Genomic DNA, 15734 nt, shown 5'->3' with positions numbered 1-15734 from the left:
ATTAGCTCCTCCCCATCTAGCCACGCTGAGCTTTTGGAGACCTAAATTTGTCTCTGTGCCCTTAGGGCCAGCACAGTCTCACACTACCAGCTAGGTCAGGGTTTGCTGCCGATCCCCCTGGAGGCACGTGCATGGTGTAGGAGCTGTAGGTTCTTCATCTCTAGATTGTTAACTCCCGCAGAGCCCAGTGTTTACCCTTAACAGGTATTGGATAAGTAGTTTACTCAGCGTGTGGTTCAAGTTGGTTCTTTGGGAGGCTTTCTCCGAGGGTGGGCCACGTGGAGCTTTATGTATCTCAGTCTTCCTTCAGTTGCTTTTGGACTTTCTTCGTCATGGGAATAAGAATAAGATGTTATTTCTGAAATAAGCCTATTTTGGACTATTTCATAATTTAGCTGCCCCGTCTTATAACCAGATACACGCCAACTCAGACCCGTCAAACGCTGGTGGCCCCGCCCCGTGGCCCCGCCCGCTCTCGTGCCCCGCCCTCACGCTAGTGCGCACGCGCACAATCTTCCTCCAGATCCCGCCCTAGCCGCTGTGGGCTCGCGGTGGTGACGTCTGGAATCCGCGACACTTTAGGGGAGCTGACCACTAGGGTCCCGCTGACTGGGGGCGTCCCGAGCGCCATGGCCTCTGCCGGGGTGGCCTCTGGGCGGCAGGCCGAGGACGCGTTACCGCCGCCGGCCGAGCCGCCGCTGCCCGAGACGAAGCCGCTGCCACCTTCGCAGCCGCCGCCTCCGGTCGCCGCGCCTCAGCCGCAGCAGTCGCCGGCGCCGAGGCCTCAGTCACCTGCTGGCGTGAAGGAGGAGGAGAATTACTCCTTTTTACCTTTGGTTCACAACATCATCAAATGGTAAGAGGCCAAGAGAGGACAGGCCACGACACCTCCCTTCCCCCCCCCCACTTCCGCCTCTCGTCACCTGTTTTCAGAGCCTCAGAGGCCTAGGTGCCCTCGGGTCCGCCCCCATTTTACTATTTCACGGGGAAGCGGACCCGGGGGGAAGAGGCCTTTCCCAGGACCACACCTGGTCGCACCGTGAGTTCCGCAAATGGTTGAGCCCCGAGGAGACCCCGTGATGGCCAGGCGGTGTTCCTAAAACTGAAGCCAGTTAAGAGACAGTGCCCAGGCTGTGCAGACTGCTCAAGTTTGCATCCCAGCAAGTCAGGCTTCCCTAAGCCGCCCTCCGTCGGCTGCGATCCAGGAGTAGCGCTCCGGTTCTGTGTTTTCAACACACCCGACACATGTGGGCCATCGTCCCTGGGTGGCACACGGCGAGGTGCTGTGGGGTGCACTCGGTAGAAAGGGCCAGCGTTTCACCCCCACATTGCTCACCAGTTTGAAGGGGAAAAGACATGAATGAGAATGACTCATAATTCAGAGAGACTGGAGGGCTGGTGATAGGAGGTGTTAAAAGAAACAAAGATTCAAGCTGCCCTGCAGTGCTGTGTTCTTAGAGAGAGCCAGAGCCAGAGATCTGTCATTCGTGGGCCAGTCTTCAGGTCAGCCCGGCTTTTCAAACTGACCCTGTAAAGGGGAAAAAAGTACAACCAAAAGTCTTCTTACCCAGCGAGGCTAACAACTGTTCAACCACTACAAACCCGAACACTTAAATTAAAACAGTTACGGTTACAGTAACATTCAGGTGGACATGAGTGTGCAATGTTTCGCTGCAATGGAATTGCTCCCCACAGTGTGAAAGTGCTGTTTGTCAGCGGCCCGGCGTTTTTTGAGTTTAGCAAAAGATTCACTGGCTGTGGCATGACCTCACACACCCACCACTGTTCACACAGCTGCAAAGCCTTTGTTCTCACATTGGATCCTGCCTTCGTTTGGCTTCACTTGGTGGGAGCATCCTGTCTACAGGGTGAGGCTGATTCTGTTCTCAGTGGCCTGCGGTCATCCAGTAGCACTTGCAGGTAGTGGCGACGTGGCAGACACAAATGCAGACACCCCAGCCCCAGGGCAGTTCTGGATTATCAGCGGGTTATCCAATAAACCCAAATATATTAGTTTTAAATAAAATGAGGGGCGCCTGCCTGGCTCTGTCGGTTAAGCGTCCAACTCTGGCTCAGGTCATGATCTCATGCTCTGTGGGTTTGAGCCACGCGTTGGCCTCTGTGCTGACAGCTCAGATCCTGGAGCCTGCTTTGGGTTCTGTGTCTCCCTCTCTCTCTGCTCCTCCTCTGCTAGTGCTCGGCCTTTCTCTGCCTCTCAAAAATAAACAAACACTTAAAAAATTAAGAAAAAAAAAGGACCTCAAACAGTGGGTTCAGATTACAGCCTTACAGTGTTTGGGTTCGGTGATCTTAGCTTCTCTGAGTCTCTTCTCTTGTGAAATGGGATAACATACTTACATCATAGATTGTTGTCAGGAATACTCAAGAGCAGAGTTCTGTGAAAGATGGTGAGCTGATCACGTGTTTATTTCTGTATCCTCTGAACGGACAGTGAAGAGTGTTTTTTAATGCATAAAATCAAAACACAGGAGAGGAGACAGTTACCACAAAATAGATGGACAATGGGATCATCAGCCCCAAGAAGCATCCAGAAGCAGCTGCCTTTGACCCTGGCTTCCCCCAAATCTCAGGAATTGGCAGTTCCAGGGTCCTCCTGGAGAAAGAGGTAAAGTAGAACCTTGAACAGGAGGATTACTTAAAGTCTGTTTAAGAATCAGATCCCATAGTTCTCTCCCCACTCCCAGCAAATAGGTGCCTACCCTCCTTCCATGTTGGCAAACAAAGGGTTACTCTGTCCCAGGATTTATTTTTAATGATAAGCCAGAGCATCTCCAGACTGGGGAACACCAAGCACATGGCAGGAGTTGGAGAAAGGGAGCCAGTCCTGAAAAGAGGGATTAAGAGAGTTCACAAACTGAATACTGACACCCGGCCCTAGCTTTCTTTCCTGGGCTGGCTTCCAGCCTGGCAGCCAAAGAGACAGCAATCCCTTCTCTGGGGTGTCTGATCAGCCCCCAAAGAGAAGCCATGGGGTGGGGGGAGGGGCTACTCAAGAACTTAGTTCATTTTAAGAAAGTAAAAAAAGCATCAATCTTACTAAGCCTTGTTACTAAGCCTTTTAGTGTTTTACTCTTTTTTTTTAAATATTCTCTATTATTTATTCATACTCTGCTTTTTACTAACCATATAAAATATTTATGTTTTCTGGTAGCATTCATCTTCTCCCTCCCCATCTGATGCAAGTCAATCGACATTTTCTTTTATCATAGGGTCACGTCTTTTTCTTTCATTTAGTATGGTGAAAGCAGTGTCTTATGCAAATAATCCAAATAGTATTTTACTCTTAACTATATGACTAAGCAGCCAAGGTCACGAAGCATGTGAAGAAAAGCCCTAGCAAAAGATAGGACAGAACAGAAGAGCAAAAATCCACTTGGAGGAAAATGACTCAGAGAAAAGGAAAGATGCTATCACCATGAAAAAAAGCCAGGATGTGATTTTGAAATATGTAGAGGTATGTGTTTGGGTCTCTAGGCTAAGGAGGGAAGGAGACAGACTGTGGGAGGGTCTGTGAGGGGAGAGGAGGCCTTGAGAAGCCTGGAGGAGTCAGGTCAGGACTGATGCCAGTGGGGGTCCTAAATTGTGAAAGGGAGGAGGAGTGGGGTAGGCAGCGCATGGGCCGATGCGGCAGCCTGGTGGGGCGGGGCCTACGCAGCTGGAGAGCCGGACCGGGCCAGCTTACCGAGGACCGCACATCCCCCACGTGGAGGGAGGCTCTGTCCTCTGAGGAACAGGGAGCCAGCGAGACCTCCCACTGAGGAGTCTTAGGTTGGTGCTCGAGATGGAGGTGGCCTATCTGTCTGGAAGCCAGTGAGGACGCTGTCCGGGCAGGCCTGCCTCGAGGGAGTGAGGGCCAGAACCTACGTGGTCATGCAGGCCCTTGATCCCTTCCTCCCCGTCTGAGCTGACAGCTCAGAGCCTGGAGCCTGCTTCGAATTCTGTGTCTCCCTCTCTCTCTGTTTCTCTCCCACTTGTGCTAATAAACATGTTTATTTAACATAAATGTTAAAAAAAATTTTTTTTTAAACTACAGTTGTAGGGACACCTAGGTAGCTCAGTTGGCTCGATTTCGGCTTAGGTCATGATCTCCTGGCTCGAGAGTTCAAGCCCCACATCAGGCTCTGTGCTGACAGCATGGAGCCTGCTTGGGATTTTCTCTCTCTCTCCCTCTCCTTACCCCCACCCACTCGCATGAGAGCTTGCACTCACTCGCTCGCTCTCAAAATAAACTTAAAAATTACAGTTGTAAAAAAAATTAAAACTTTCAGTTGTAGCTGTATTCAAAGAGCACCCAGAGATACTAACAAATGGCAAGTGAGCCTCTCCCTCCCCTCCTCCCTCCTCCCTCCCTGGGCCCCAAACCGCACCGTCCTCCACTTCGTGCTCATGCCATCATTGCCTTCACAGTCCCTGCTCAAGGACACTTTGGTTGTTTCTGGCATTCTGCTGTTGCTGTCAGAGCTGCACTGGCCCTCTTTGTAAATGCCATCTTGTACACTCTTGAGAATCTCTCGAGTAAATTTTTAGCAAAGGGGTATGTGAGTTGAAAGTTAAGATCACGATTAGCAAATCAGAAAGACTCTACAGTGTAGGCTTTACCAGCAGTGCCTTTTCCCCCTTCCTCGCCGTCACCATTAAACTTTTTAGCTGGGACTAGTCTGGTAGGCCAGAGAGGATTTGATCTGTGTCTTGTTTTATCACATAAAGCATCTTTTCATATGAAACTTTTTATGTCATTTGTATTTTTTCCCTGTAAACTGCCCATTTCCTATTAGGTCATTCCTCTTTTCATGAACTCTGTACAGCTAGGAAGGCCTGCCTTTGTCTGTCAGGTGTAATAGAAACATGTCCCCCAAATTGTTGCTTTTCTTTGCCTTTGTTCCTGGGTTTTGTTTGTTTGTTTGTATTTGTCATTTGGAATCATATTTTATGTAGGCACATTTGTTAAGCTTTACCTTTATGGCCTCTGAATTTTGGTTCTCGCTAGAAAGGCCGTCCCACTCTGATAAAATGATAAATATTGATCTCTTTTTCCTAGGATTTTATGGTTTCAGTTTTTACTTTCAGTTCTGTGAAGCTTCTGGAATTTATTTTGATGGAAAGAAGGGGGCCCCCTTTCTCCATGAGCCGTGTCTTCCCACCGCTCTTCCTCAGTGTTCACTGAGTCACCGCCTTTATGGTGCCCTGAATCCGTATGTTTTATGATCTGCTTCTGGACATGCTGTTCCCTCCTGCGCCAAACTGTTTCACTTCTTACATCTTCGTGGCACATTTAATGATCTCTCCAGGCTGCTCTTCCTCATTCCTTTCTTGGAAGCACTTACCCATAGCACCTTGACCTTTCCCGGCCTGCTTCCTATAGCAAGTCTGAGATGCTGAGACTTGGTTAGGGGAACATTTAGGCTTGAATCTGTCCCTTTACCTCCAAGCCTATTGATTCCATTCATGGTCCAGGTCTTCTAACCCCATTTTTGAATCTTAGAGTCACTTCTTAAATTTTATTTTAATATTTATTATTCATTTTGAGAGAGAGAGAGAGATAGAACACAAACAGGGGATGGGCAGAGGGAGAAGGAGATACAGAATGGGAAGCAGGCTCCAGGCTCCGAGCTGTCAGCACAGAGCCCAACATGGGGCTCGAACTCATAGACAGTGAGACCATGACCTGAGCCAAAGTTAGACATTTGACTGACTTGAGTCACCCAGGCACTCCATGGATCCTATTTAGTTTCTTCTTAATTAGTTCCTTTGCCTTTATCCTCTCCTCTCTCTGACTCATCCTGTATATGTTATCAGTTTAATTTTTCTCTGCTCAAAAGTCTCTAGGGCTCCCTACTCTCCCCAACTGTCCGTCCCGGCTGGTAGCTCTCCATCAGGGCTCCTGCGGACCATCCTCAGAGGCCTGCCTGGACCACGCGGCAGAGAGCCTGGAGCCCCAGAGCGAGCTGTCGTGATGCCAGCGTCTCTGGGCACGCGGAGTCACCCAGGTTTCCGCACACTGCAGCCCCTCCGCAGGAGTGCCCTCCTGCCCTGTCTCTGTCCAGGGAAATGCCACATGTGCTTATGGACCTGCTCAGGGGCAACCTCCCGGGCGGGGCGGGGAGGGACGCAGGAGCAGGAGAGGCTCCCGGTTCTTATCTTCCTGCTGGGATGCGCCCTGCCTGGCGGCTGTCCTGTGCTCTGCAGTGGTTGAATGAATAGTTATAACTACACATTTGTGTGAATTTTAAAGGATGAGGAAAGGGGACAGAGAAATGTCATTTTTATGCCGGTAAGAAGTGTTAGCGCTCCCAACTCTTAGACACCTTTTCTGTTACGTTTAGAAATCACATTACACAAGTCCATGTAGAACAGAGGAGGAATAAAATGAGGCTCGTTGGACCGGGGAAAGTTCATTTCTTTTCCCCTCAAACTTGCCAGATCTAATCTGAGCCTGGAACTGAGTGTCCCAGCCTCGGAATTTTGAACGCACCTGTCACTGCCTTGCCTGGCGGCCATGGCTCGCCTGGTAAAAGTATTCTATCAACATGAGCACTGAAACACTTTCTTTAGTTGAATTTTTTAGTTCTTAAAATGTTGTAGGCTGCTGGGCAGGTAAAGGGGACTCTGTGTGACAACGCAGAAGTAGTTCAAGTGCCAGGGGCACAGCATTGTCCTCAGCCTCTCAAGCTTGGGCCACATCACTGAGAATAATTCCTTTGTTGTGGAGGCTGGTCAGCAAGACCTCCGAGCCCAGGCAAGACCGTTTTCATGGGTACGGCATGTCACTGGCTGGCTTCTTGGTGCATGAGGTCTGTTTTCATCTGAGCAGCCCTCCCGGCCAGCTGAGGCCTGGTCTCCGGCCGAGCAGGAAGCTTCAGCCCCCACGTTGGGAGAGAAGTCTCTGGAAGGACCGAACCGGCTCCCTGGGGTTGTCTGTACTCATGTGATGGCAGCCCTCTCTGCCCTTCTCTGCTCCTTCAGCCAAATCCCCGTGAAAAGGGTGAGGACCCAGATAGGGAATATTCCCAGCCTGTTTGGAAGAATTGTTTCTGGACCCGCTACAAACCTGTTCCCTCCTCTGCCACTTCCTATTTGTTCATTGGGCATAATTTGGCGAGCGCCTGCCTAGAACACAGGCTCCACGAAGGCAGGCACACGGGCCATAGTGCAGCAGGACAGGTGCCAAGAGGCACGTTTACACGGAGGCCGGGGAAGAGTGGGAGGTACGGCCCTGAAGCATCACAGGCTGCTTGTGGCTGGCCCTGAGCGGCCCCCTTCAAGTGCAAACTTGCCCAGCAGGTGCTGTCTGGGAGATTTTGAGTTCAGACTTGGGTTTTGTAGAGGTAGGTGAGGCAAAGGGTTTCAGGAGGAGGAGAGGACTCAGGTCCAGATGGCCTGGGAGGGTCTGGAAATCGGTGTCAGTGAGAGGAGGCGGCAGGGGTCAGGAGGAAGAGTGAGCAGGACCAGAGGCCGGGTGCGCACCAAGCACAAGGGGTCGGGGCACACGGACACGTGTGGGGGCAGTGTTCCGGCTCCGCGCCTCCATCTCAAGTGCGGCCCTGCCTCCACTCTGGACATTTGCAGGTCCCCCCGGACTCCAGGCTAGAAGACCTGTAGGAACTGCTGGCACCAGGTCCTTAAACTCAGGAAGGAGGGCAGGCTGGGAGTTGTTGGCGGCTGAAGAAGTCGAAGCGGATGTGCACATTCTGGGCTATTCTGTAGAGCAGTGTTTTTTTCAAATTCTTTTAACAGCAGAACCTTTTGTTGCCCCTCCCTGAGGGGGATGTTTTTCACATGTCATCCTGGGGGCAGATAAAAGCATGGGTTCAGAGCCCCGCTTAGGCGCGGGCCAAGCTGGAGCAGAGAAGATACCAATGGCTGCCTGCTGTGTAATGGCATCGTTGCAGGTGTGGGGACAGGCTGTGTGTCCCCGTCACAGTATGGTGTTTTTCGAGGACATTTTGGCAGTCTGTCAAAAATGTTAATGTACATAAACTTCAACCTAGAAATTCACTTCTGAGAAATCATGTTATCAAAATGCGTGCCCAAGTACGTACGGTATAGCTCCACAGAGGTCCGTTACCTTTCTGATCGCAAGTGGTAAGTTACAACCATCCAAATACCCATCAATAGCCAAATAATTTAGCTGCATAATCATACATGTGGTAACATGGAAAGACATCCAAGGTGCAACTTCAGTACAAAAAAGCAAATCACAAAAAAGTCCGTATGTGTTTGTGAGTGTATGTTCTGAGGCGGTCTGAAGCAGCAGGTGCCCCATGTCAACTGAAGTTCTCTCCAGAAATGGCCTGGAGGGACCTTCCTTTTCTAAGCCTCGGAGTCGGTTATTTTCCCGGTTTTCCCTCCAGCCCGCGTTAAGTAAGAACAACAGCAGCCGCCCCCGCCCCCACCCCCAGCAGCACCAGTGTTCTAGAAAGACTCCGGGCGCTGAAGTCCGCAGGAAAGGAGGCAGGGTGAGAAGGACTGGTCCTGGGGTGGGCCCACCAGGACAGTGGCGCCGTGACACTGGGGGTCACAGTGTGGGGAGGAAGAAATGGGAGTCTTGTGACGTGTGGTCCCAAACTTGGGAGGAGGCTGGCCTTGGCAACCTGCTGGGTTCCCTTGGCTTCTAAGTTACTAGCGGACGTCCCTTGCCCCATCGATGCCAGTTGGCGTCTTCGTGTCCCGAAGCACCTGTACTAAAAGATGAAGCTGCACTGTACTTAGCACCAGCCTTAGACCCGCCCTCTGAAGCCTGTGATGTCTGCCCCGAGGCTGGTGACATGCACACAGTATGTCTGTGCGCACATAATGCCGGGTATCACCCCGGATGTGCACGAAGTGGAGAAGAAGTGGCCTGTGGGTCAAGCCACAGCGGTAGTAGTTTTGTCCCCCTTTAGAACTCCTGTAATCGGGACCAAAGTGCCCTAACCTGGCCCTTATTTGTACGATTTTCAGGCTTCTCGGCCTGGCCTAGTCTTTTTTTTTTTTTTTTTCCTTCTAAAGTTGGCTGATGAGTAACATTGAACACAAAGGCAGGGCCATGTGGAGCTTTCTGCTATTATTCACTCAATATTTGGGCCTGTCTCTCTTCTTCTGGCTGGAGGGTCCCACAGCCGTCCTGGCCTAGCAGGCTCTCGCTTGGTCCAAGCCGGCTCCTGAATAGAGTGTGTTCCTCGCCCCAGAAGCTCCGTGTTGTTTACCGTCAGCAGCCAGGGCAGGCCAACGGCTTGTGGACGGGGCCTTTGCTGTAGGCTCCATGGCCCCCCGTCTCCGTAGCTTCCCCCCAGGCCAGCTTTTATGGGGCTCCTTTATGAAAGTTCACCAGTTAAAGCATATGGTCCGTCCTTGAGATTTGGGGGGTTTCAGAAGTGAGCATCCTAAGCCTGGCTCACTTTTTCTTTCAGAGTTAAATCTTCTTTTTGGGGCAGGTTATGTTTGCTTCCAGACCTGAACTATTATAGCTTCTTATTTTATGTATTTTTATCTGTTTGCTTTTACCAGGTCCTTTCAGACCTATGATATCCATCAGTTTTCTTAAAACTATAATTTTAAATTTCAAAACTCCCTTGGGACTTGCGTTCGTAACAATGTGCTAACACATATGCCACCCAAGTGTAATGATTTCACAGATCCAGATGGTTTCCATCCAGAGTTGTAGATTTGAGCTGAGATCTAAAATGATTAAAATAAAAGACGCCCCCTCTTTGCTTCCTTCTAAATGATTTACAATTCTCATGAATCCAAGTACTCCCTAGAAACTAGGATAAGGTATGCTATTAACTGTATATTTGGGAAAAAAAAAAAACTTTTTTGATGTTTACTTAGTTTTGAAAGCAAGAGAGAGACCGAGCGTGAGCCGGGGAAGGGCAGAGAGGGAGACACAGAATCCAAAACAGCCCGACTCCAGTGGGGCTCGAACTCACAAGCTGTGAGATCATGACCTGAGCCAAAGTCAGATATATAACTGACTGAGCCATCCAAGCGCCCCCTGTTAACTGTGTATTTAAGCGAGGGCATTGAATGACCACAAGAAATGGTTGTCTGGTTAACATTCCCTAGAGCGAGCGATTCTCCGTCTCTGGCCTGAGGTAGAGCCCTTGATAAACGGTGAACAGGGCGGTCTCCTCTGCCAGGTGGGAGCATAACCAGCGCTCGCCAGGGAAGATGGAGGTTCGGTCTGCGCCAGCAGAGACATGATGAATCATAAACACGAAGCAGCACCATCTGGGTTGAAATTTCCCATCAGGGATGGACGCTTATTTAAAAACAAAAAAAAGACCATTGACAGTCTTCTCTCTCCGCGCCTCAAAGGGTGACTTTTCGAACAGTCCACTGAATTGGCTTTTAGTTTTAGTCCCAGCTGTTTGTTTTCCAAAACTCATCCACTCACTAACTCTTAAAAAATGTATGGGAGCAACTGGCAGGTGTTTCTTTGATGTTAGGTGAAGGTTTCGTTCCTGTGGTTTTTAATTCAGCAGTGACCAGGGGAGTGTGGATCGCTGGGCAGCTAGTCAGAGGTGGCTGTGAGACGAAGTGAATGATCCTGTCTTTCAAGTGAGCTTGACCTGAAGGCAAGGAATTTACGTGACTGGTCCGAGAGACTTGGTACCTGCTGACAATTTTCCAATAGCTTGTACCTAATTTAAAATGTATGAATAGCTCCGTGGAAATTAGTGCTTATGTTAACAGGCTCAAGCATCAACACATCAGCTAAAATTAGTTCTTGGTAGCCGATAAAGTTCCCTGATTGGCCTGGAAATGTCTCAGATTCAAAGAACTGTAATATTTCAGCAAGTTTTGTTTGCCATTGTCACCTAGTATTGGTAATGATGTGTGCATTCATCCTTCCAACAAATGTTACATGCGTGCCCACGGCGCCCGGGGGCTGGGGGTACAGCGCTGAACAAGGCAGACCCAGGCCCTGCCCTCGGAGCTGATGGAGTGTGAGAATCTAGTTTTGCGGGTGTGCTGGCGGTGCTAGGGGCGGGGTGCCTTTAGTGAGCAGCTGGCCCTAAAACGGTAAAGGAAAGCTGTGAGACAATGAATGTTGTTTTGAAAGACGGTAGGGCGGCTTTCCCCCTCCACCCGCCCCCCCCCCCGAAATAGTTTGTTTCCTTTTATGCTTGAGCCGGTTGTGAGCACGGCAACCAGTCCCTGTCCTCTGGGGGTGCACAGCCTAGGAAGGGGACCTAGCAAACAAGGTGTTCTAAAAGATGACGCAGGAAGAGGGCGAGTTCTGTGGGATACAGAGGAGGGAAGCCGGGTGGGGCCACAGTCGGGATGTGAATGCTAATGACCACCCTCTGCTCCCTGCAGTATGGACAAGGACAGCCCGGACATCCACCAGGACCTGAACGCCCTCAAAACCAAGTTCCAGGAGATGCGGAAGGTCATCAGCACCATGCCTGGCATCCACCTGAGTCCCGAGCAGCAGCAGCAGCAGCTGCACAGTCTCCGAGAGCAAGTCAGGACCAAGAACGAACTTCTGCAGAAGTACAAGAGCCTCTGCATGTTTGAGATCCCCAAGGAGTAGGCGAGGCTGGCTTCCAGGAATGCCCGAGAAAGCAGGGGCGAGCACACGGCCCTCCTGTCTTCCCCGCCACCGCCTTGGGGCGCAGCTCTTTTGGACTCCAGCTATAAACCCTATTAACGGAGAGGTGGGGGGCTAGTGTCGCTGCTGCCGTAGCTGAACTTGGCATTGACTAGTGTGAGGAGCCAGTGCGCAAGCTTGGCTGTGTTGGGGCCTCCTTGTAGAGCCATGTGTCTAGATGCATATCAGCTCGAGTGCCTGCTGGTGGAAGGAAGACTGCTCCTGGAGGCTGGGGACTGGGTAGAGGGTTCAGCCCCGGCCTTTGGGGAGGGGCCGTCTGCCGTCCGCTCCGGCTCCGTGGGCAGGTCTGTGGAGGCCCCTCTCCGCTTCCTCCCTCCCTCCTCTCCCACCCCTGGGTATGCGCAGTGTGTCAGGGACACACTGTTCTGTTCACAGCAGTGTCATGAAACATATGCTTAGAATTCACTGGACAAAAGAGGCTGCGCTCCAATGGCACAGGTTTAAAATGGTAAAAGAAAGCTGTGAGACGTGAATGCTGTGTTGAAAGACTACAGTGCAGCTTCCTCCCTCGTCCTGCCCTCCCCACCCCCCAAATAGCTTGTTTCCTTTTATGTTTGAGCCAGTGAATGTAACTGTCTTTGGAGGTGTCAACCCAGAGCCCTGCCAGGCGGCCCCTGTCTCCAGGTTCTTTGCCACCTACGTGTTCTTGTTACTTTTAGCTCTTGCTCCCTTTGTCTCCTGTCCCTTCAGTCATTCCATGCTCCAGAAGGACCAGACCACTTCAGACCCCACAGTGGGGCCCACGGGGCTGGAGGGTTGTGTTGTTTCCACACAGGCTCACAGGGTTCTGGGTGAGCGGGCCTTGCCTCTTCCAGCACTTCAGGTTCCTGTGGCCTGCGTTTAAAACCTCAGTTTCCCCCCCTGCCTGCTCCCTGCAGTCAGCCAGCAGCGTTCACTGCACCGCAGACAGCGGCGATCAGGATGGACTCTTTGTCCAGAGAAGGGCAGCTCTGAGTGATGGCTCTGATCACTCCTCAGCCAGGTGTGAGGGGATGGTTCTGGGTGGTTCTGAAGGAGCATGGATGGCCCACACCCGGAAGCTGTACAGCCCAGTTCTGGTTCCCAAATGTTCACAACACCCCTCATGTCCGCCAGGCGGGACCCTCATTTGCGTGTTCTTCCCTTGACGTCAGAGAGGAGGGGAGAAGTAACTCCGTACTGTTCAGGTCTAGAAATGAGCACATCAGCTGTGCCGACCACATCAGGGGCTTAACACGCCCAGATCGGCCTCGTTGGCGGGGATAGTGGCCGAAGAGGTCTTCAGCGGCGGCCCCCTTTGTGCTGGCCTGCGGACGCGTGAGGGGGGTCAGGCTTCGGCGGCTCTGGGCAGAAGAGCAGGCTCTGAACTGAAGTGGCAGTAGTCCCGAGGCCTATTAGACCAGATCCCCCTGGAGACTGTTCTTTAACTGAATCAGTTATTTTCGAGAAATCATGGGAGCAGCGTGTGGGCCGGTTTTAAGGCTCTGACCAAACCCCGTGAAGCACGAAGACACGGAACTGCAAGACCACCGGGCCTTCTGCGAGGCGGACACAGGCAGGGGCTCCTCCGGGGCAGAGAGAGAACCTCTCCTGTACTCCGGGGGTTTGACTTGTGACATTTTTCAAGAGTATAATTAAAAGAACTTGTACTCTGCTCTCAGGACATCTTGGTTTTTGTACTGGGAACATGCATTCTAGGATGCCTGTCTTGGGTAGTTGAGAGGAAGATGTTCATTTTGCTTAAAGGAGAGAACAGTTTGTGAGAACCTCCACCCCGTGTCCCCGCCCCCTCGGCGCACACACAACAAAACCAGTGTAGAAACAGAGTAACTTCCTAAGGAGCGGCCTCTGGCCCCGAGGACACAGCCAGCCTGGTAGGGGCATCCGGCCTGCCTGGGACAGGCCCCCTGGGCCCACAGGGGGCCTCAGTCCTGGCAGGAGCCACTGTGCCCAGAGCAGGGCTGAAACTGCTCCCTGGGACAGTACTGAGTGCCCCTCCCGGGGCTGAACACCTCTTGGGGCCAATTACTTGCATTATGGGGCGGCAGGCACCGTGCGAAGTACCCTGCAAACCTCCCACTCGCCCCTCACAGCACCCCGCGCAGAGGGCACCTCGGTACCTCAGGGGCCGTGAATTTGGGGCTTGGCAGGTGTCGCTCGCCCTGAGCTCACAGTTGTAAGTGGCAGGAGCGGTGGGTCCAAGTCAGGAATGGGCAGCCTCAGCTGCCAAGAGGAGACTGAGGCAGAGAAGGCGCTGGCCCCAGTGTGCCTCTGGGGGCTGGAGGGGCGCATTTGGCCAGGGCATCTTGAACCGCCTCCAGCCAGCCACGCGGCAGGCCCTGGAGAGGAGCTGGGGGCCAGGGGCTTGCACCAGCCTAGCACCGGATTAGTCTCAGGCTCATTTCCTTTGTGAAAGCAGGGCCCTCTTGACACCTCAAGCAGCCTGCGGGTTGCAGGTTTGAGGACCTTTCATTGCCCTTGGCCTTGTAGGGGGTCTAGGACAAAACAGTAGGGACAGAGGCGCTTTGTGGCTGCAGATCTAGCAAGGACCTGAACCCCTTCCTGTCCTGGCTTTCTGAGGAACCATCCCCAAATAGGAGGGCTTTGGCCCAGTCATCTGGGGCCTCACTCCCATGGGGGCGAGAGCTATTTTCAGAACCCCAGGGTCATTTCCAGTCTGGGGAAGGGGGGTCTGATGCCACAGAAGTAAAAACCCACTCCTCCTTTCTCGCCCTCCCAGCCATTTCTAAAAGCAAAGCAAGCAGGGCTTTGTTTTAAACTTTTATTTTATATTATAAAAACAAGAACAATAACTTTAAAGACACACACAACAGTACAAACAGCTGGGTAAGATTTTGTTCGAGTCCATGACCACATCAGAACTATTAAAGTGCAAGGTGTGTGTTTTTTCCTTTGTGCAATTTCACACCCTCATGTAAACAAGTCACTGGGCTAGGATCTGACCCGCACCCCCTGCACCCCCTTACTTTCCGGAGGACAGAGGCTTTCAGTACTGTCATGGCAACCCAGAATCACAGATAAGATAATGCCCCATGTGGCCTGTCTTGACCCTCCAGGGGGCAGGACAGGTGTCTCAAAGCCCAACAGAGGCTGATTAACTCACTTCCCCGTTCATGTCTTTGTCAGAAACAAGACAGATTTACCCTCTGCCGGCCGGTGCCCACCCCCGACCCCTGGTCGTGGGGGTGGCAGGCTCCAGTGGGGATGGGGGTGAGAGGGGAGTCCCGGTCCCGGCCTGTCCTCTTTCTTTCCAGAACAGATGACTGTCTCTTCTTCATTAGCGCCTCCCCAGTGTGCGCGGGCCAGGCCCGCGGGGAGGAAAGACGCTAGTCCGCGCGCACAGGGCCCCGATGAGACTTGGAAACAAAAAAGTACTCAGGTTCAGTCACCGCCGCGGGCGTCTGGGGGCGGGGGGGGGGGGGGAGGCTCCTAGCTAATGACGCAGCGCTCCTTGTCCTTGGCCTGGCTGCCGCCGGTGGCCTTCTCACGAATGTACAGGAGGTCGCTGTGCACGCTGGGCCGGCGGGCGAAGGGCGCCACGATGCCAAAGGCGTCGCCGGGGTCCCCGCCGCCGCCGGCTCGCAACAGCTTCTTGTTCCTCAGCGCCTTCGTGTGCAGCACGTCGCAGTACTGCACCGACACCTTGCGGTGCAGGTCCGGGCTCATCTCGCTGGGCAGCTTGGCCATGGCAAAGAGCGCCCGGAACATCTGGTCCAGGCTGCTGTTCTTCTTGGCCGAGATCTCGAAGTAGGCGCAGCGCTGGCGGTCGTCGCCCACCAGCTGCTCGATCTCGCGCGGCTCCACCTCGCGGTAGAAGTCCCGGTCACCCTTGTTGCCGCAGATGACCAGCGGCACGTCCACGTCCTCCTTGGTTTTGTTCTTGAGGCAGGACTTGGTGTCAAGGATCTGCTGCTTGAGCCTCTGCACCTCCTCGAAAGAGTCGCGGTTGTCCAGGCTGAACACCAGGATGAAAACGTCTCCTACGGGGAACACGGAGGGCGGAAAAGGAGACGGTGAGGGCGGCGGCCGAGGGACAGCTGAAGTTGGGCCAACAGGCGGGGCCGCCCCGGTCCCGCCGCCACGCGCGGGACGCCCGGACCTCTGCATGCTCAGCGGG

General features: G+C 52.6%; 2 protein-coding genes across 2 annotated transcripts in view; one reads left to right on the top strand and one right to left on the bottom strand.

Moving 5' to 3' along the window:
• Positions 1-531: 531 nt before the first annotated feature.
• On the top strand, positions 532-13256 carry MED9 (mediator complex subunit 9). Its single transcript, XM_029928982.1, has 2 exons — positions 532-856; positions 11323-13256. The coding sequence occupies exons 1-2, from the start codon at positions 630-632 to the stop codon at positions 11537-11539; spliced, it is 444 nt and encodes a 147-aa protein (XP_029784842.1). The 5' UTR covers positions 532-629; the 3' UTR covers positions 11540-13256.
• A 1108-nt stretch (positions 13257-14364) lies between these two features.
• RASD1 (ras related dexamethasone induced 1) overlaps positions 14365-15734 on the bottom strand; it is a 2004-nt gene continuing 634 nt past the window's right edge. Inside the window, exon 2 of the mRNA XM_029927917.1 lies at positions 14365-15597. Within this exon, the coding sequence (XP_029783777.1) occupies positions 15047-15597 (551 nt within the window). The 3' untranslated portion in view covers positions 14365-15046. The remainder of the gene's footprint in view (positions 15598-15734) is intronic.

This window comes from Suricata suricatta, chromosome 17, assembly GCF_006229205.1.
Source record: "Suricata suricatta isolate VVHF042 chromosome 17, meerkat_22Aug2017_6uvM2_HiC, whole genome shotgun sequence".
In the NCBI taxonomy this organism is placed as follows: domain Eukaryota; kingdom Metazoa; phylum Chordata; class Mammalia; order Carnivora; family Herpestidae; genus Suricata; species Suricata suricatta.
The sequence above is the reverse complement of the archived record's forward strand: the minus strand, read 5'-3'. Positions and strand labels throughout refer to the sequence as shown.